The sequence below is a fragment of the Camelina sativa genome, chromosome 15 (genome assembly GCF_000633955.1).
Source record: "Camelina sativa cultivar DH55 chromosome 15, Cs, whole genome shotgun sequence".
Lineage (NCBI taxonomy): Eukaryota > Viridiplantae > Streptophyta > Magnoliopsida > Brassicales > Brassicaceae > Camelina > Camelina sativa.
The window spans coordinates 1,455,003-1,474,542 of record NC_025699.1 but is presented as its reverse complement, the minus strand read 5'-3'; the positions used below and the strand labels follow the sequence as shown (position 1 = coordinate 1,474,542).

Sequence of the window (19,540 nt, the reverse complement as noted above, 5' to 3'; positions counted from 1 at the left end):
AGAGTTCTATCATCTTACTTGCAATTTCAAAATGATGATGATAGAGATGTAATAACCGTAATATCATTCAATATTAGTAGTAGAGCAGAAAAGAACAAGAAAAAAAAAACAAAAAAACTTGGAGTTGACGACATAGGGCGAAGTCAGTCAACAATTTTACAAGACTTCAAAAATCCGACTTCTCTCGAAATGTTATGTGGTAGAAAGCCTCAATCTGACTTCTCTTTTGTCCTTCCTCTCCAAGAATTCCTCTTCACATGTATATTTTGGTAACTTTACTTGATTTAGATTCATTCTTGAAACTTCTTCACATTACTGTGTTTGGTTGCAGAAGCATGGACTGGAGATTGCTTGAAGCTGCGGCTAAAGGGGACACTAATCTCCTTGATCTTACCACATTTCACCAATCAGATTTCGAGAAGGTAACGCCACAAAACAACAACGTTTTTCATGTTGCAGCTAAGCATCAGAGGCTGGATTTCACCGCAGCCTTACTTGATCTTTGCCCATCACTCCTCCTCAAAGAGAACAACAATGGAGACACACCTCTACACGTGGCAGCTAGTATCGGTTCCTTCGAAATTTCGAAACTTCTTGTCAGTTCAGCCAATCAAGTAACTTCAGATGTCGAACACCAGGGAATAACCAACACACAGAAGCAGCTACTGAGGATAACTAACAAGCAAAACGATACAGCATTAAATGTTGCATTAAAGAACGGACACGTTGATGTAGCTAAGCTCTTTCTTGAAAAAGACACAGGGTTGTTAGATATGACCAATAACAACCATAATGTAGTGTCTCCTCTGTACTTAGCTATTGAAAGAGGGAGCTTCGACATTGCTGACCATATTTTGGAAAGCTTTCCTTTGGCTTCCGGTAAAGGGACTAAAGGTATGAATGCTTTGCATGCCGCTTTGAATTCTGCCAATGTCAGCACTGGTATAATACCTTTACCTTTCTCTTTTGAAAATGATTTCGAATAAGCTTTTGCAGTTTTATCAGTAGAAACATTGTTTTGGTATATATGATATATCTGACATGTAAATTTTTTGTTGTTATGGTCAAGGTGTCTTGAGAAAACTGATTGAGAAAAGACCAGAAATGATCAAAGAAGTCGATTTTATTGGCTGGACACCTCTGCATTATTCGGTATGGCTAGGCAAAACCGCGATAACTCGACTCTTGCTTCAACAAGATAGTTCGGCTGCTTATATATCTGATAAGGAAGGACAATGTCCGCTTCATCTTGCGGCATCTACTGGTCAAATTGAGGCTTATAGAGAGATTGTTCGTAGCTGTCCTTATGTTTGGGAGCTACTTGATTTCAAAGGCAGAACATCTCTTCACTCTGCAGTCATATCAGGACAAAGAGGAATCATTCATTGTATTCTAGAGATGCCTGAGATTTCTCTTCAACTGTTGAACGAAAGCGATGTAGATGGAAACACACCTTTCCATCTAGCCGTTATTTACAAATGCTACGCGATATTACTACTTTTTCTGCGAACGAAGCGAGTGGATAAGCATGTTATGAACCACAATCACTTCACCGCTGCAGAACTCTTCTACTCTCAGAAGCAAGAGGTACATTACATTGCTTACTCGCTCAATATGGCCCCATAAAAACTAGTGCATAGTATTCCCATCCTTACCAATGTGATGATTTCGGTTTATTCAGATTGGTTTCAAGGTGGCGATGGCATACTATGCACTGCAAAGATACTACAAACAACCTACTCAGCGACAGAACATAGAGACAGAGAAGAAGCAAGAAAAGACAGATCTTGAAGAGAGCACTACAAGAAATGATGGGGCAATGTACGAGGTTCATTTGCTAGTCGCGGTTCTTGTTGCAACCGTAGCGTTTGCTGCGGCATTCCAGTTACCTGGTGGTTACAAAGCAGACGGTACACCTGCATTGATGGAGAAAGCAGCTTTCAAATGTTTCTTGGTGTTTGACACAATCGCCTTCTGCTTCTCTGTAGCCACAGTCTATTTCTTGTTCTATGCCTCACGAGATGGGTTTCGTGCCCGCTCTGCTTTCCTCTACATGTCTGCCCTGCTAATGGTTGTGTCACTGATTGCAATGACGTCTGCATTTGTCTCAGGGATGTATCTAATTTCGTCCAAGTCGAGAGAATTAGCCATCGTACCTTTCTTGATAGCTGGACTCTTCATCTTGCACGGTTTCATCTACTGGTTCCTTGATCCACGCGGCAGCTACGTCCTTGGCCTCGGACGACCTCGCCAGTTTTTCAGGAAATTAATCTTTGGGAACTCATTGTTTCATATTTTGGTACAAGACTGATTTTTATTTGAATTGTAATGAAGAAAAAAATAAGAATTACATAACACTTCGTACCGTGTGATACTAATAATAATCAAGTTCTTTTTGGTTCAAAGCTACATAGAGTACAAAGTAAATGAAAATACAATCTGACCTCAGGAATTACAGGAAAAGAAGAGAGTTTTTGCGTAACATTATGCTCAAGCTAAGCATATAAAATAAGTAAAAAAGGATTCAACAAACAGGCAATGCTCTTTAGGTGTTTGTGTCCTTCTATCGCCTGGAATCTTGAAATTTTTACAGTACATTAACAGAGTTGACTCCAGCAGTTTTCGCCTCTGTTCCGATAACTTGCTCAGTCTGCAGTCTTGTTCCTGTCCCAAGATAAATCAACAGACAAATCAGATCAGTGAATTCGATTAGGACACTAACATTATCCTAAAACAGCTAAGAAACTTACAGGTACAGATTTCGTTGCAGATCAAATGGGTGCAGCACAAGTGGTTCTGAAATGTCCGGTCTGGTTACACCGGCTACAATGCACAACCCGCTTCACTCGTCCTCTATCTTCAGCTCGAACCCGTCTTTTCCTCGGCCTACCAGGCGGTCTCAGAGACTTTGGAGGGTTTATAATAACCTCAAGAGCAGCTTTATTCACGCTTAGATCTCCATCAGAAAGCTCTCTCCAAAGACTTTTATCAGGAATGGGATGAATCGTCTGAGAATAAGTCTTCCTATAAGTAGCCACAGTGAAACAGCTCTCAGTGAATCTATGAACGTTCTGTCTACAAGAAAGAAGAGCTGCTACAGCGTGTGCACAAGGTAAACCATATAACTGCCAACCCCGACAGAGACAACACCGGTTCCTAATATCCACAATGTTGTTTCCTTCATGAGATATAACTTCAAACTCAGCTTCATTGGCTCGAAGCACCTGATAGGTTCTTGCAAGCTCAAGAGCCTCAGCGACACGCCGCTCAGCGGTTGGGACGAGTATTGAAGTCCACTGCATACTGGTTTCACGCCGTTCGTTAAACCAAGTCATAAGTTGTCTCCTGATGCATTCCATCATCTGAATGATTGGAAGTCCTGATGCTTCAGCGATCCATGAGTTTAAGGATTCAACTATATTCGCGGTTAAATGTCCAAACCTTTGTCCTTCAAAATACGCAGTAGCCCATAACCGAGGAGGGATCCGACGGATCCAGTAAGCTGCATCTTGAGAAACCTCTTCAATTTCTAGTATTTTGGCTTCAAACTCGATCACCGTTAGAGCTTGAGCAGCTTCCCACAGATAATTGACTAACATAGTGTTGTTAAACTCCTTCCGGAAGCTTTCACTCAAATGGCGCATACAAAAACCGTGAAACGCAGTTGGAAAATTCTGTTCCACACCTTCCACTATTCCCTTTTGTCTATCTGACAAAATCGTGAGTCTTGGCATATTCTCAGTATTGGTTTCAAGAAGGTTATGAAGCTCACACAAAAACCACATCCAGTTCTCATCATTCTCTTCATCTACAATCCCAAACGCCAACGGAAACAAAGCACCATCTCCATCAAATCCAGTAGCGAGAAGCAACGTACCTAAATACTTGCTCTTCAAATATGTCCTGTCCAATCCAAGAAGTGGTCGACAAGCGTTTAGAAACCCATAAATTGAAGCTTGAAACGATATGAAGAGACGCTGGAAGCAGTTATCAGCTGGACTTCCATAAACCGAAGCAATGCTTCCCGGATTCGTCCTTTTAACCTGCTCACAGTATTGAGGAAGTAAACGATACCCTTCTTCAAAAGATCCACGCATGGTCGCCATGATTCTTTCTTTACCACGCCAAGCTTGTTTGTACGACAAGGTGATTCCGTGAACACGATGTATCTCTTCAAGAATCTCTTTAGGTTTACAGTTTGGATTCTCACGAAGCCGTTGCTCAACCGAGGTAGCAACCCACTGAACTGAAGCTTGTTGGTGTCCCAAATGATTTATTCCTCCACAGCTATGGCTTTCATGTATCGTCCTGATGGTGAAAGTTGGAACCCCAGGGAGCTTTGCAGCATGAACTCTCCATGGACATCCTTCACTCGAACACTTAGCTGTGAAACGAGTTTTGTCAGATTTTATTGTCTGCATTTCGAAATGAAGAGCGATCGCCATATCTCTCAACGCTCTACGGCAACTTTTCACATCTGGAAACTCTTGTCCAACAGTAAGTTGGTAAGTCATGTCAGCAGTAAGAGCTCGGGCTTGAACCGGAGTGCTAACCATAACCATATCACCATGATGATCAATTTCAAGTTCATGACTTGAGTCAACGGCTAATTCAAGATTGTCATCTAGTTCATGGTTTTCCCCAACCACCAACTGATTATTATTATCAGACAACGAAAAGTCATGGTTTTGCGTGGAAAGAACCAGGTCGGGATCAACATCGTCGTGTCCAGGCTTTTGATCCACCGAGATTTCATTCTCGTTCATATAGTCGTGGTGATGATGATGATGATGATGATCCTCTCCATCTTGATCTTCGCCATTTCCTAAGCCTAGCTCATGATCATCATGAGGGTGTCCTAAATCAATCTCGTGATCATGATGACCATGTCCTAAATCCATATTGTGACCTTGCCCTAACTCCACATCATGGTTTTGACCAAGTCCTAGACTGTGGTTGTTGTGACCAAGCACCAGAGATTGACCTTGCCCAATACCACCGATGTTACGATTCTGTCCAAGCATTAAATCACGATTCGCCATTGCTGAAGCAAAACTCTTTTTTTAAACAACACACTGCTTCAAAAACAACCCAACTCGTGGAAAAAAAAAAAGAAACTAATTCTCTCGCTCTATCTCAGTACCTGTATTAACAGAACGCTCTATCAGACAATTAAACACGAGAACATATATATACCAACTCAAAAAGACTAAGAATGATACAACCCAAGTAAAAACAAAAAAAAAGGTCCAGAAAAGGCAAAAGATAATTGAAAGTGACTCGTGACCGCAAGGTATGGTTCAGATCCCCACGATAGAGACCAAAGTGAAATTTAACAGACATAAACATTTAAAGACTTACAGAGAGAAAACGGATATGGTCATCATATAGTTTAATAGTCTGCATCCTCTCAATTAACTCAACGAAAAGACAGTAACTTACTCTTCTTCAGACAGATCGGATAATGGAGCTACAAAAAGCAGAGTAAGAAACTAACGTGAGTGAACAAAATCTTGACAGAGACGAGTAAAATTCGCAAAAAAAAAGACACGACTTTCACGTTGTCCAAATCTCAAAATCGATACTATTCAGATTCACTCTCTATAATTAAGCAAAAAATCGAACTTTGACAAAGTTGTGTAAGTCAAAAACGAGATCTTTACTCAGCTAAAATGAATGTTACTCAAAGATCTGAGCTCATCAGAAGAAGAAAAAAAAACACAACCAGGAAGAGAAAGAAATACAAAAATAAAAATCGAAACTTTAGCTTCAAAACTAGAAAACTCACTTGAAACAAGATTCTGGGTAAGTGGGTATAATCCAAAACCGGCGAGAAAGACCTAAACCAAGGCCACGGATCCGAATCTAGGGATTCGAGGGAAGAAATTGGAGGAAGGAGCCGTTAGAGAAGTGATTTTGGCGGGTAAAAAAAAAACAGAGAATCGAGGGAAGAAATCGGGGAAGGGAGGGGCAAACACGGAGAAGAAGATTGAGAAAGGGTCGGATTGGGAATTTACAGAAGGGGCAGAAGAGGCAGACACTTTTTAGGTTTCCTCCTCGACTCTGCCTGATGATGCCTTATTTACACGTTGCCTTCTTCTTCCTTTAAGGCCTTTTTTGTCTTTTTCTTTTTTTATCTGTCTCTCGTTGCCCTTCCCCTTTCCTACTATTTACGTACTTGCCCCCTCCCCCTCCTATATAGATCTCCAAGTCCAACACTTGTACACTTATAAGTTAAGCACAAAGGAGGCCCAACTCACTTCTGAAACTATTTATTGATTTTGGATTTCAAAACTATAACTGTACCACCAGAAATGACTAATTCTATTTAATTTTGCTAGATAATGTATATATATATATATAAGTGAACATTTCCATTTAGATTTCTGATTTTAAATTTAATATTTTTTAATTTTATTTTTAGTCTAGAGATCTTGTTATATGTAATAAAAGTAGTTTTACTTTATTTAAAAAATGCAAATAAATTGTTTTAGAATTTGATTTTGTATAATAAACGTAAAAAGCTAAGAAAAATGCAAGTAGCAAAACTATTTATTGATTTTGGATTTCAAAACTATAACTTTATCCAAAAATGACTATTTTATATTTTTTTTTAGATATGTAATTATAAATGAATATTTCTATTTAGATTCTGATTTTAAATTTAATATTTTCAATTTTACTTGTAGTCTATAGATCTTGTTACAATAAATGTGGTTTTACTTTATTATATTAAAAAAAGAATGCAAATATGTAAATCATTATAGAATTTAATTTTTTAATATTTAATGTAAAAAACTAAGAAAAATGCAAGTAGCAAAAGTATGGTTCAATTTCAAGTCATCCTTGTAAACAGAAATTCAATTAACAGCTAAAAAAATGGTTTCTGAGTTCTTCTATTCGAACATGCTTGGGAGAGGTCTTACGGCCATGAACGCATCCACCATCTGGTAAACACGAAATTGTAGAGTCAGTAAAAATGTTATTTGAATCTTGATGGTTGATGAGACCAACTAATTTTAGCACATCTTTTACCTCATCGGTAACAGCAGCTCGAGACCTGCGGTGTCTCTCCACCATTTCTGTCAACACTTCAGTAAGTTTCTTTTTTACTTCACCCGTTAGCATTCTTCCTTCTCCATACTCCTGAAACAGTACAATCAATATGTCTTTACTTTTTCAGAGAAATCCACAAGACACATTCTTCCTTCTCTCTAATGATCTAGATAAACAAGCTAGTAATAATGTAATTACCTTTTTTATGTGTTCTAGTTCGGAATCATCTTCGAGGAAGAAACTCAGATACTTGACGGGTATGTCTACCTGTAAAAGGAACAAGGGAGATTATACCCCAAAAAGACAAGTATAGCAGAGTCGTTTCCTAGTCAATTAGTTTTTGGCAAGTCCTTCTATATTCCCGTCTGAGTTAGGGTTTAGTTTTTGTAGGGTTGATAGTAATCTTGAGGAACACAATCATAAACAAGATTCTTAATTTTTAACTGGATATCACCTTGTAAGGAACACATTTGAGAGGAGCCACTACCTAAAATAAGGGAAGAGGAGGAAACAAGAATTTGGTACCTCAAGATTTGCTCCAAGTTCTCTGTGCTTCTCGACGGAGTCTTGCCCACCACTAAACGCATATTTGTTTATCTGCATATGGAACAACACAGAGTTTAGATGCTGGACGCAATTATCTGATTTCATTATTAGGACTGGTATTTAATGTTCTGGAACGTGTCTCAGATGCCGTTAGACCAGCAAAGTGGCTAGTTTTCTTAAGAGGTAAAACGAGTGGAAGGACTCGAGTAGCGACCAATCTAGACAATGAATGAGGAGCTAGAAGGTTGATGTGGAAAGTCCAGAATGTCTTGTTATAATAGATGGGAAGAACAAAACAAATTATAGAATTTACCTTGTTTTTAATGTCTTTGGCGGTATCAGTCACATAGATAGCAGAATTTGGATCACTAGCCGACATTTTTCCATTCTCTCCCTGCGTAAAAGTGACTAAGACATTTAGTTGTGGAAAGCAACAAAGTGTAATGTGCTTAAGAAAGTACTTGCCTGCAGAGCAGGGAAAAATGACGACTCAATCAGCGCGGGCTTGCTATAGCCTAACCGGGGTGCAACATCACGAGTCATTCTAAAGTAAGGATCCTGAACAAAACCAAAAGCAAAGATTGGTTATAAATACATATGTCATACATGGAAAACATATAAGAGACTGATTATGGATGGAAAGTATCCCTGGCTCGCAGTAACTTATTTATCTTCAAACAAAAAGCAAATAGGTTGATATAAAAAGTAAGAAAACAGCACACCTGGTCAATAGCACAAGGAATCAAGCAGCGGAGATTGTCCTTCCCAGGGAACAAATGTGGGAATGAACTAGGGAAAGATGGGACAGCCTGCAAATAATATGGAAAACAATTATCCAATTTAAAAATGTTAGTCTATATGCATTAAAATACATTACACATACCCACACCAACAGGAAAAAAGACATACCTGCACAGGAGGGAAACTGAGTTTCCCGATATGATCTTCACCGGAAAAGCCAAAGATTCCCATAGCCTAGCAAAGAAGGAGATACACAGATGAAAATCACGAAAACCAGCTTTAAAACATATCAGACGCATTGTGCACTTCAAGGAGATAGAAAGTAAAGTCACCTTATTAAGTGTAACGCACTTGGAAACCTTCACCATATTTTTATAGAAAGCACTACACACAAAGTTTTTACTCATCATCAGCAGAGAAATTATGATATATAAATCAAAGGACATCATATGATCTAACAATGAGCTATATATACTACCAAAAGCCCATCAAGCAATATTTTATACTAAGCAAGGTGCTAGTTTTTTCAAAGGTTCAAAATGTGGCTCACCCGCCAACATAGTCGAAGTCAGAGAAAATGAAGGTCTTTGTTACATCGAAACCACAAGCAATTATATCTTTCGCATTTTCTCTTGCAAGTCTTTGACTTTCCTCCACCGATAAGTTCTTCCACATACATTTTTCATCATCCGTGAGCTGTATAACAAGGGGAACCTTGAAAGCTTCTTGCAAGTATCTGTAATGACAATCAAAATCTTCAAAACCATCCTTCTCATTGATATCACTACCATATAAATAGCTCCAAAGATCTCTCACTTACTTGGTAAACATGAAAGGAATCAAATGCCCTAAATGCAAAGCTTCTGATGAAGGCCCTCTTCCAGTATACAGATAAAACTTGTCTCCTTTCTCATAGGCATCCAAAATCTCATTGAAATCCCTATAAACCCTCACACAGTGAAACCATCAATAACAGGACTTCTCTACATAACCTATCCACACAATTCCATAATAAATAAATGAAATTTTCGAACCGGTGGGCGAAGAAGACACCACGGCGGAGGAACACGTGTGGTTGACGAGAAGTAAGTCTCTGAACACGATCAATCAGTGACTCGTCAAGCCTCTGGCAACCAAATTTGTCAATAAGCTTGTCGTAATCGATCTTTCCACCGTCTTTTGCGGATACTTCCCATGGATTCACCACTTGCTCCGAAGATTCAGACTCGTTCTCATCCTTCTTATCCACCTCCATCGCAAAAATCTAGAAGAAAGAAAGAAGTCAGATTCGATGGATGGATCCAAAATTCGTAAATCAACTCATCTTTTGATTGATAAACAAGAGCTGAAGGACATTGAAGTAGTACCTATGGATTATCCGGTGATAAGACGGCCGTGGAGATGCGGCGGCGGTTTTGCGACTGAGAGAGTTAGTAGTGGGCGAAGAAGGAAACGAGGTTTAAATCATATCTATATTACTGTTTAGGAGTCAGAGTCCTTTTGTTTTTGTCAATTGAGCTGTTAAGTTTTAGATATGACAAATACCCCCTCATCTCCAGGCCCCAATTTAATCTTTTATTTTCAATTGCACCTTTACTTTGAAAAGTAACAAATAACCTCATATACAATAGAAAACAAACTCATAATATTTTAAAAAAATTTGGCAATTATATCATTAATTAAAAACTCTAACACCATGACTTCATTTTTTCATTACAAGTTCATTCATTGTTCTTGAATAATTTTTCCACATAGTCTATAAATAAGATGTTATCCTATCATAGATTTTTCAAGCATAATCCAATCGTTGATTGAAGTAGCCAATAAGATAGGTGTTAGCAGATTCGCATAAAGGGTGCTTCTTCGTTAGTCAATACAAGACTTGAAGACAGAGCCGTCGCAGAGAATTTTGAGGCCACAAACCCAAAAATAATTTTAGGTCTGTTAAAAAAAATTAATGAAAACTCAAATAAATAAGAGTTTTGAAGGTCGAATCCTTGACATCTTAGACACTTTTCCACTGCTTATACCACTAGACTAAAAAAAATTTTGTGAAACAGGGCCGATTATAGAGCTATATATTTTGCGGCCGCAAGCTGATGCTTCATCAGCTTGTGTCTTGGGCCGGCTCTGCTTGAACATGCATTAAAAAAAACAGTAAAGCCCGAAGACTATATGAAGTCAACTAGTGTGGTAGCTACAAGAGTATAAAAGAGTAACATGTGTTGCTTTTATAATCTGTTTTCCAGTGGTACGAAGAGTTTTTTTTTTTCTTCTTTATTTGGTTAGTTGCTTGTTGAGGAAGCAAGTGAATAGGTGTGTCGTATTTGTGGCTAAACCAGGATTGAGGAAGCCTTAGCCTAGTATTTGTGATTGAGAAATGTCGAATGGAACCGGAACCGGTATTGATTAGTGAGACCAAAGCCATTGGTTGAATACGACTTTTTGATAAGGGCGAGTTGAAAAAGGAGTACAACCTCTTTTTTGTAAACACCTCATTGACTTTATCGTGCTTCTTCTTTGTTTATCATTCAAATCCTAAATTTGAAGATGATGATAAATCCTAAAATGTCACGCAGCATACAAAAACAGTAAAACCAATACACACAGTACCAATAACCAAATTTATAATCTAGTAAAGTATTTTACATTTAAGAAATATTCTGACGTGTACTAAATGACTAAAGAAAACTCAAAAGGTGATCGTTCGGTTTACCTCTGAGAAAAAATTAAAATTTTCTGTTTCCTCGAAATGCAAAAAAAAAAACAAAAAGGGAGAAAAAGAAGTGATCCTTTTATTAATTAATTAATAAGATATATATATACAAGTCAAAAAAACACTGAAGTCAAATCTAAATCTAACGGTTGAGATTCTCTCTCATCCTCTTCCTTCATAATCATATCCTCTTTGTTAAATAAAATAAAAACCCTAAAAAGAAAAGAAAAAAATTGGAAAAAAGGAAAAAAAGAAATAAAAAATCCCTAATTCTCTCTCTCTAGAAATTTTTTTTTGTTTGTTTTCTCTTTCTAAAAAGGAATGGAACCTAACGAAAGCCACCTTCATCACCACCAACAGCAACAACAACAGCACCATCAACAGCACCATCAACATCTCCATCAACAGCAACTGCAGCAGCAGCAACAACAACGACTCAGTTCTCCTTACTTCCTCCCCCAGCACCCCCAACTACAGCTCCACCACCATCCAACCACCGTATCAACCACTGCTTCTACCGTTCCATCTTCCAACAATGGGCTTTTCCCACCGCAGCCGCTACAGCCTAATGATGGTTCTTCTTCCTCGATTGCGGTTTACCCTCATTCAGTTCCGTCCTCCGCTGTGACGGCGCCGATGGAGCCGTTAAAGAGGAAGAGAGGTCGACCGAGGAAGTATGTGACGCCTGAACAAGCCCTAGCGGCTAAAAAAATGGCTTCTTCTGCGAGTAGTTCGTCTGCTAAAGAGAGGAGAGAGCGAGCAGCTCTTGCCGGAGGTACGGCGTCGTCCAATTCCGGCTCATCCAAGAAACCTCTGCTTGGTTCTGTCGGTGGGTTCACTCTTTTCAAGAAAAGCCCTTTTCGTTGTTTATAATCGAATTGAGATGAAAAAGTTTCCAACTTTATAGTCAATTTCTTAAATTTTGTTACTTTAGCTTGCTAATTCGTAGGTATGGTTTGAGACGTAATTGCCTTGAATTAGTATTACGTAACTCTGTAAAATTCATCTTTGAAAAGTTTACACCTTGAATTTCATATCAGAGCACTAACCTTTTTAACACTTCAGTGAGGGTGTGGATTTGTATAGTGTTAGGATCCTATAGTTTTATCAATTTTGTTGAATTTGTTTATCTAGTCGATGGCCTTTTGTTCAGCTCCCATTAAGTAATCTTATCAAGTGATCCTTTTGTGATATTCTGGAATTTGTGTTATACTCTGAGCTTCACAAGAAGTTTTTTTGGTGCAGGGAAAACTGGGCAAAGCTTTACTCCGCATGTTGTTAATATAGCTCCTGGTGAGGTATGTCATCTTCTTGTACACTCAAGATCCTTTACATGTTATAGATTTTGTTGGTGTGGGCGGAGCCTTCATTCAAATATAATGTTGAAGTCATTCTGCTAGAAGCTCATCTATAATAATATACTATTTTCCTCATTGATTCTAATGCAATTTGGAGAGTAATCTTCAGGCTATTAAATGTTCTTTGGGTGAATTTGACAGGATGTGGCCCAAAAGATTTTGCTTTTCGCAAACCAAAGCAAGCATGAACTATGCGTTCTTTCTGCATCAGGCACCATCTCTAATGTATCCTTGCGCCAACCGGCTACATCATATGAGGTGATTTTCTCTTGCCGTAAATTAGTAGTACTCAGTCTCGCTTCTTTGTTGTTTCTTCACAGAGAGGAGATGAAGTTTCTTTCTTTTTGAGTCTCTCTACTCTGTGTGATAAAGGAGAATTGATTCACAATACAGTCGGCATGCCGATAAAGCTAAAAAGATTGAATTCATATACTTTCTTTGAAGTTTGCATTATCATTGATACTTTCTTTGAAGTTTGCATTATCATTGTTAGACTTGCTTCAGAATTCCCAGCTACTTTTTTCAGGGTCAGTATGAGATTCTCTCACTATCCGGATCATATATCCGGACAGAACAAGGTGGTAAAACCGGTGGCCTTAGCGCTTCTTTATCTGGTTCAGATGGTCAGATCGTCGGTGGAGCGATTGGGAACCACTTCACAGCTGCTGGCCCGGTTCAGGTACAATTCCTTGTATCATTATTGCAACTTTGCAGTCTCTATGTGTTAATGTTTCCAACCATCATACAAAACTGACCATTGCCTAGTATAAGTATGGCTTCGATTGATCGCTTTAGATCTGTACAAATGCAGGTGATTCTTGGTACGTTTCAGCTTGATAGAAAGAAGGATGCTGCCGGGAGTGGTGGGAAAGGGGATGCTTCAAACAGCGGAAATCGGTTGACCTCTCCCGCTAGCACTGGACTGATGCTTGACATGGGTTTCCGTCCTGGTATGGAACCTACAGGAAGAAATCCAATGCGGGGACACGATGAGCAGCATCATCATCATCAAACTGGTTTAGGTGGATCTCAACCTTTCATGATGCAGGCGCCGCAGGGAATGCACATGACACACATCCGGTCGTCTGAATGGGGTAGAGGAGGCCACAGCGGTCATGATGTTAGAGGCGGTGGCGGGTATGACTTATCAGGTAAAAAATGCTCAAACCTTTAAATTTGAAACAACAACAAATCACAATTGCAATGGAGATGGTTAAAATACTGAGTAATGCTAGAGATCAAGCTTTTCTCCTTTGGGGTATGACTTGGAACCCTTATGGGTGTAATCTATTTGCAGGAAGGTTAGGACATGAGTCATCGGAGAATGGAGATTATGAGCAGCAAATACCTGATTAGCACTGAGCTTCCAGAGACTACGACTGTAGGGTTTAGATCCAAACTAGAAACCGAAGGCAAAAAAGCAAAGAATCTGAACTGATAGAAGACTTATAAGACAGAAACTTGTCTTAATGGTTTTCATCAGAGAAGTTGAGAGATGATGCTTTTGTTCTTCTTGGTTCGGTGTAATTTATAAACTCCACATCCCCATTTTTCTTTCAGTAACAATTCTGGTTCTCTTTTCACATCATTCCTTTTTCTTTACCTATATATATCTTTTTTTTGGTTTTCTTCTTCTTTTTGTTACTAAAAAAGGAAATGCTCTTTTATGAATACATATACATTTTGTTTCCACTTTTGTTAATAATTCATAACCTATTAAACGGTTGGTCCTAGCTCTATTTGGACAAAAACAATAGACTAATTTGGTGAGTAACCTTACTTTCACAAATTAAATTTATTTTCTTTACTATTGATCAAACTGTTACCACTGTAAAGTTATTTTAGTATTTTTTTTTCTTCCCTGGCTCACACAAGTGTGATTACATTTGTCAACTTGTATTTGTTTGTTTGCGAATTGATATAATGTTAAAGTCAAAAAATTTACTGTTAAAAATTATAGCTTTATGACCATTTTTAATTGAAAAATTAAGCAACTCTGCGGAAATTGCTTAAGCTAAAAGTTTGCTGCTTTTGTCTTAAAAAAACTTTGAATACTGTTGACTCAAGTCTCTGAAATCTCCCGGAAAAGATCTGCCAACCCACCGGACCGCAACTTGGTTTCTTCTCCTTTTTTTCCTCATCGGTTCTGTTTTTCTCCTCTTCTGTACATAACAAAAGATTTCAGATTGACTCGATTTCGTTTGATGCAAATCATGTTTTATTAAGACGGGTCTTCCTTATTTCTCCTTCTAGATTCGAAAGGTGTGTTCTTTTTTCTAATACTATTGGCTTCAATCTTGGTTTTATTTCTCTGATCACCCCTCCTCTGTAAATTTTAACGGAAAAGAAACAAAAAAACTCAAGTCGGTTTCTTTTGTCACTACGAGTATCGAGGAAGATAGATCTTGATGCGTTTTCGTCTTCTGGGTATGCGGGTTCGGAGTTGTTTAATCCCATTTGTGTCTACACGTTGTGGAAATGTATGAATAAGAAGTCAGTTATTATCAATTGGTTCATTTGGATCTCAACAACTTGTATAGAGCATAAAGGCTGAGAGGGCTGGAGATTCGATTAGGGTTTTAGTGAGAAGATTGGATCAAAAGATGTTAAGATCTTTAGGTCTTGGATTGCTTTTGTTTGCTCTTCTTGCTCTTGTTTCTGGTGATAACGATTACGTGAGCTGTAACTGTGATGACGAAGGTTTCTTGAGTGTACACACCATCCTAGAATGTCAAAGAGTGAGTGATCTCTTGATCGCCATTGCGTATTTCTCAATACCTCTCGAGCTTCTCTACTTCATTAGTTTCTCCAACGTTCCTTTCAAATGGGTTCTTGTTCAGTTCATTGCCTTTATCGTCCTCTGTGGGATGACTCATTTGCTTAACGCTTGGACGTATTACGGACCGCATTCGTTCCAGCTCATGTTATGGCTCACCATCTTCAAATTCCTCACGGCGCTTGTCTCGTGCGCCACGGCCATCACGCTCTTGACTTTGATTCCGTTGTTGTTGAAATGGAAAGTTAGAGAGCTTTACTTGAAGCAGAACGTGATGGAACTTAACGAAGAGGTTGGACTGATGAAGAAACAGAAGGAAATGAGTGTGCAGGTGAGAATGCTTACTCGTGAAATCAGGAAATCGCTTGATAAGCATATGATTCTGCGGACTACTCTCGTTGAGCTATCCAAGATTCTTGATTTACAGAACTCTGCTGTTTGGATGCCTAATGAGAACAGAACCGAGATGCATTTGACTCATGAGCTAAGAGCTAATCCCATGAGGAGTTTCAGAGTGATCCCGATTAATGATCCTGATGTTGTTCAGGTTAGGGAGACGAAAGTTGTGACAATTCTGAGGAAAAACTCGGTTCTTGCTGTTGAGAGTAGTGGTTGTGGGGGTTCGGAGGAGTTTGGTCCGGTTGCTGCAGTTCGGATGCCAATGCTTCACGGATTGAATTTTAAAGGAGGAACTCCAGAGTTTGTTGATACTCCTTATGCTATAATGGTTTTGGTACTTCCGAGTGCGAATTCACGGGTTTGGACTGATAAAGAGATTGAAATAGCGGAGGTTGTTGCTGATCAAGTAGCGGTTGCTATCTCTCATGCATCGGTTCTTGAAGAATCACAGTTGATGAGAGAAAAGCTTGGTATTCAAAACCGAGCTTTGCTTCGAGCTAAACAGAACGCTATGATGGCTAGTCAAGCAAGGAACACTTGCCAGAAAGTGATGAGTCATGGAATGAGGAGACCAATGCACACTATTCTCGGTCTCCTCTCGATGTTTCAGTCTGAAAGTATGAGTCTTGACCAGAAGATCATTGTTGATGCGCTCATGAAAACAAGCACTGTTCTTTCAGCTCTTATCAATGACGTGATTGACATCTCGCCTAAAGATAATGGGAAATCTGCGTTAGAGGTAAAACGGTTTCAGCTACATTCTTTGATAAGAGAAGCAGCTTGTGTTGCGAAATGCTTGAGTGTTTACAAAGGTTACGGTTTTGAGATGGATGTTCAAACGCGTTTGCCTAATTTAGTAGTGGGAGATGAGAAGAGAACATTTCAGCTTGTGATGTACATGCTTGGGTATATATTGGATATGACTGATGGAGGCAAAACCGTTACATTCAGGGTTATCTCTGAAGGTACTGGTAGTAGTCAGGACAAGAGCAAAAGAGAGACTGGGATGTGGAAGTCGCATATGTCGGATGATTCGCTCGGTGTGAAATTTGAAGTTGAGATTAATGAGATTCAGAATCCTCCATTGGATGGTTCGGCTATGGCGATGAGGCATATTCCAAACAGAAGGTACCATAGCAATGGCATTAAGGAAGGCTTGAGCTTAGGCATGTGTAGAAAACTTGCACAGGTTAGTGATCTCATCAAATCTCTCTGTTCTGTTCTTTTTGGTTTATCTCAATTAGAAAATTTGTATATATGAGAGATTTTAATTACAGTCTCTGTATGTGATTTTGAAATTTGACTTCAGATGATGCAAGGAAACATATGGATATCACCGAAATCACATGGACAAACACAGAGTATGCAACTAGTTCTGCGGTTTCAGACAAGACCTTCGATTAGGAGATCAATCTTAGCAGGGAATGCTACTGAGCTTCAACATCCGAATTCAAATTCTATTCTTCGTGGTCTAAGAATCACTCTAGCAGACGATGACGATGTGAACAGAACTGTAACCAAGAGACTTCTTGAGAAACTCGGATGTGAAGTGACTGCTGTCTCGTCTGGTTTTGAGTGTTTGAGTGCGTTGTCAAATGTGGAAATGTCGTATAGAATTATAATATTGGATCTGCAGATGCCGGAGATGGATGGTTTCGAAGTAGCAATGAAGATAAGGAAGTTTTGTGGGCATCATTGGCCATTGATTATAGCTTTGACTGCAAGTACTGAAGATCATGTTAGGGAAAGATGTTTGCAAATGGGGATGAATGGTATGATTCAGAAACCGGTTCTTTTGCATGTTATGGCTTCTGAGCTTAGACGAGCTCTGCAGAGCGCAAGCGAGTGAAGAAGCTAGCTCAGAGAAGAAAGTAGAAATCAAAAATCTTGAAATGAATCAAAAATCAAGAAATGAAGAAAGCGGAGTGAGGATTCGTTGAAGATCTGACGCATAGGGGACCTCTTTGGGGAAGTGTTTTTTTTGTTGTTGTTGTCTCGTTTCTACGGTAATGAGAATTGGATACGTTATGATTTTCGCATTTTAAGCGGAAAATAACTTAATTTTATTAGATTTAATAATAATTAATTTATAGTTTAGTCAGCAATTCTCTTCAAAATATTTTACGTTAGTCCTGAATAATTCTTTATTTTAAAAAGAAAAATATATATATATATATACAACATCTTTTAAATTGATACATTTTGTCAAATTCATCATTTTTATTCCTCTACTGACTTTTTCATCCTTGATAACTGGATGCTTCAAGCATTCAACACTACAAAGATAGATATTGGACTTTTCTTTATCAACGAAAAATAAATAAATCTTTCATAAATCAAGAATTTAATAACTAACTCTTCAACTTTAGTCAATGTAAATTGGTTTCTTTATCGGCAAATTATTAGTTTGGAGTTTTAGACTCAGTTCTTGGAGACCAGACCACCACAACCAATCGTCCGATACCAATACATGTTACGACTAGTACATTATATTTTGTATTTTCTTTTCCTTATACCAATACCGAAGTTAGTGTTATTTAATGCTTTGTGTAGGCTTAAGAACAAACATCACGTAACGCTATAAATTATATTATTTCGACATATGTGACGTTCGAATTTTTATTTGGACATGGATGGTATAAACAATTACGCAACGACAAGAAATTTCCCCATTCCAACTTAGTTAAGAAATTCAATTTTCGTTTCATACAAATAATTGACCAAAAAAAAAGCGGAAAAAAGAAACGGCATATGTTATTTATCTCTATTCTCTAATCTCTACCATGTTATACATAGAAAAAATAAAAGAAATAGTATAATTCTCATTTTCTTTTTGGTATACTATTAATTTCTTATAATTAATATCTACTACATATATTGTATGTTTGATGAGTACCTCGGCGTCCTAATTTTTTTTTTTTTAAAGTCCTTTTTTATATATAGTTTTTTTTAGGACCCCTAAGCAAATGCTTTATCTTGTGGTCTTTGTTATACTTTTAATAATGCTCGTTTATGGATTCCTTTTCAAAGTATTATTTGTTAATTGCTCTAGTATTAGACTTTTTCTAGTTAATTATTATTGTCTTTTGAGTGCGGTTTAGGACTTCCTTTTCAATAAAATATCACAAGGAACATATGATTTTCTACACAACGCTTTTTCGAATTTCTATAGAATTATTAAATTACTTACAAATTAAACATTAAAATCAGGTTTCCTCATAATTATATATATATATATATATATACAATATATCTATATATAATTATTTAAATTGAGTTTAACTTCATCACTTGGAAGAAAGTGCTGACTTTGTTGTTGGAAATGGCTCTAAAAAATAAATTTATATAAGTATTTTTTTGTCACACCTGATTAATATCAAAAACTAGTTTTCTCATAAATAAAATATAAGAGCCAGATATACTACTTAATTAATTATAAGAAATTCAGAATAAGAATACATTATTTGTTGTTGTTTAATTACTCTGCTTGAGTACTAGTTGGATATGATCTAAATAAATTATATATTTACATTACTACAGGGAACTAGCATGAATAATGCAAAATTCAAAAGCACTTCTCTAATCATGTTTAGTTTTATGCATATCTGCCCGAGAAGGTACGGATATGAATAAATAATTAACAAGTCTATTAGGGTTTGCGTTTTGCAAGAGGAACCCATGTGGTACCATGTGAATAGGTACTCCTCTATTCTCATACCTTTGTTTATGATTTTTGATTAAAAGATGGTCAAGAAAGCCTAGAAAATTGTTAAAATGACGACACTTATAAGCTGACAATTACAAGAGGTATCTTATTATATAGAACAGTTGTATTAAGAAATAAGTTTGGTATATTAGTTGCATTGGACTTGCAGTATGCCATAAAAACATGTACACATATATATAACAAATAAGTTTTGCAGTCGATTGATTTAGTTATTTTAGTTG

General features: G+C 37.8%; 5 protein-coding genes across 5 annotated transcripts; 3 read left to right on the top strand and 2 right to left on the bottom strand.

Annotated features, from left to right (window-relative positions):
* Positions 185-2,357, top strand: LOC104748003 (protein ACCELERATED CELL DEATH 6-like). The gene is made up of 4 exons (XM_010469699.2): positions 185-259; positions 332-942; positions 1,070-1,587; positions 1,682-2,357. The coding sequence occupies exons 2-4, from the start codon at positions 336-338 to the stop codon at positions 2,309-2,311; spliced, it is 1,755 nt and encodes a 584-aa protein (XP_010468001.1). The 5' UTR covers positions 185-259; positions 332-335; the 3' UTR covers positions 2,312-2,357.
* LOC104744565 lies at positions 2,348-6,076 on the bottom strand. The gene is made up of 4 exons (XM_010465640.2): positions 5,789-6,076; positions 5,362-5,470; positions 2,751-5,143; positions 2,348-2,664 (listed from the first exon to the last, which is right to left on the bottom strand). Exon 3 carries the CDS (start codon positions 5,040-5,042, stop codon positions 2,772-2,774), a length of 2,271 nt encoding a protein of 756 aa, XP_010463942.1. The 5' UTR covers positions 5,043-5,143; positions 5,362-5,470; positions 5,789-6,076; the 3' UTR covers positions 2,348-2,664; positions 2,751-2,771.
* On the bottom strand, positions 6,745-9,821 carry LOC104744564 (tryptophan--tRNA ligase, cytoplasmic). Its single transcript, XM_010465639.2, has 13 exons — positions 9,711-9,821; positions 9,378-9,607; positions 9,164-9,283; positions 8,894-9,079; positions 8,676-8,727; positions 8,512-8,577; positions 8,325-8,411; positions 8,068-8,160; positions 7,916-7,996; positions 7,582-7,653; positions 7,255-7,323; positions 7,036-7,146; positions 6,745-6,947 (listed from the first exon to the last, which is right to left on the bottom strand). Exons 2-13 carry the CDS (start codon positions 9,596-9,598, stop codon positions 6,897-6,899), a joined length of 1,209 nt encoding a protein of 402 aa, XP_010463941.1. The 5' UTR covers positions 9,599-9,607; positions 9,711-9,821; the 3' UTR covers positions 6,745-6,896.
* Positions 11,300-14,142, top strand: LOC104744563 (AT-hook motif nuclear-localized protein 14-like). Its single transcript, XM_010465638.2, has 6 exons — positions 11,300-11,888; positions 12,305-12,357; positions 12,559-12,675; positions 12,944-13,096; positions 13,229-13,568; positions 13,715-14,142. The coding sequence occupies exons 1-6, from the start codon at positions 11,381-11,383 to the stop codon at positions 13,771-13,773; spliced, it is 1,230 nt and encodes a 409-aa protein (XP_010463940.1). The 5' UTR covers positions 11,300-11,380; the 3' UTR covers positions 13,774-14,142.
* On the top strand, positions 15,021-17,689 carry LOC104744562 (protein EIN4-like). The gene is made up of 2 exons (XM_010465636.2): positions 15,021-16,781; positions 16,902-17,689. Exons 1-2 carry the CDS (start codon positions 15,021-15,023, stop codon positions 17,439-17,441), a joined length of 2,301 nt encoding a protein of 766 aa, XP_010463938.1. The 3' UTR covers positions 17,442-17,689.

Coding starts and splice junctions, on each gene's coding strand:
- LOC104748003 (XM_010469699.2), top strand. CDS start 336: ATGGACTGGAGATTGCTTGAAGCTGCGGCTAAAGGGGACACTAATCTC. Junction 943..1,069: donor TTCTGCCAATGTCAGCACTG/GTATAATACCTT, acceptor GTTATGGTCAAG/GTGTCTTGAGAAAACTGATT. Junction 1,588..1,681: donor TCTACTCTCAGAAGCAAGAG/GTACATTACATT, acceptor CGGTTTATTCAG/ATTGGTTTCAAGGTGGCGAT.
- LOC104744565 (XM_010465640.2), bottom strand. CDS start 5,042: ATGGCGAATCGTGATTTAATGCTTGGACAGAATCGTAACATCGGTGGT.
- LOC104744564 (XM_010465639.2), bottom strand. CDS start 9,598: ATGGAGGTGGATAAGAAGGATGAGAACGAGTCTGAATCTTCGGAGCAA. Junction 7,997..8,067: donor CATTTTTCCCTGCTCTGCAG/GCAAGTACTTTC, acceptor ACTTTTACGCAG/GGAGAGAATGGAAAAATGTC. Junction 7,324..7,581: donor AACTTGGAGCAAATCTTGAG/GTACCAAATTCT, acceptor TTCCTTTTACAG/GTAGACATACCCGTCAAGTA.
- LOC104744563 (XM_010465638.2), top strand. CDS start 11,381: ATGGAACCTAACGAAAGCCACCTTCATCACCACCAACAGCAACAACAA. Junction 11,889..12,304: donor ACCTCTGCTTGGTTCTGTCG/GTGGGTTCACTC, acceptor TTTTTGGTGCAG/GGAAAACTGGGCAAAGCTTT. Junction 12,358..12,558: donor TTAATATAGCTCCTGGTGAG/GTATGTCATCTT, acceptor TGAATTTGACAG/GATGTGGCCCAAAAGATTTT.
- LOC104744562 (XM_010465636.2), top strand. CDS start 15,021: ATGTTAAGATCTTTAGGTCTTGGATTGCTTTTGTTTGCTCTTCTTGCT. Junction 16,782..16,901: donor TGTGTAGAAAACTTGCACAG/GTTAGTGATCTC, acceptor ATTTGACTTCAG/ATGATGCAAGGAAACATATG.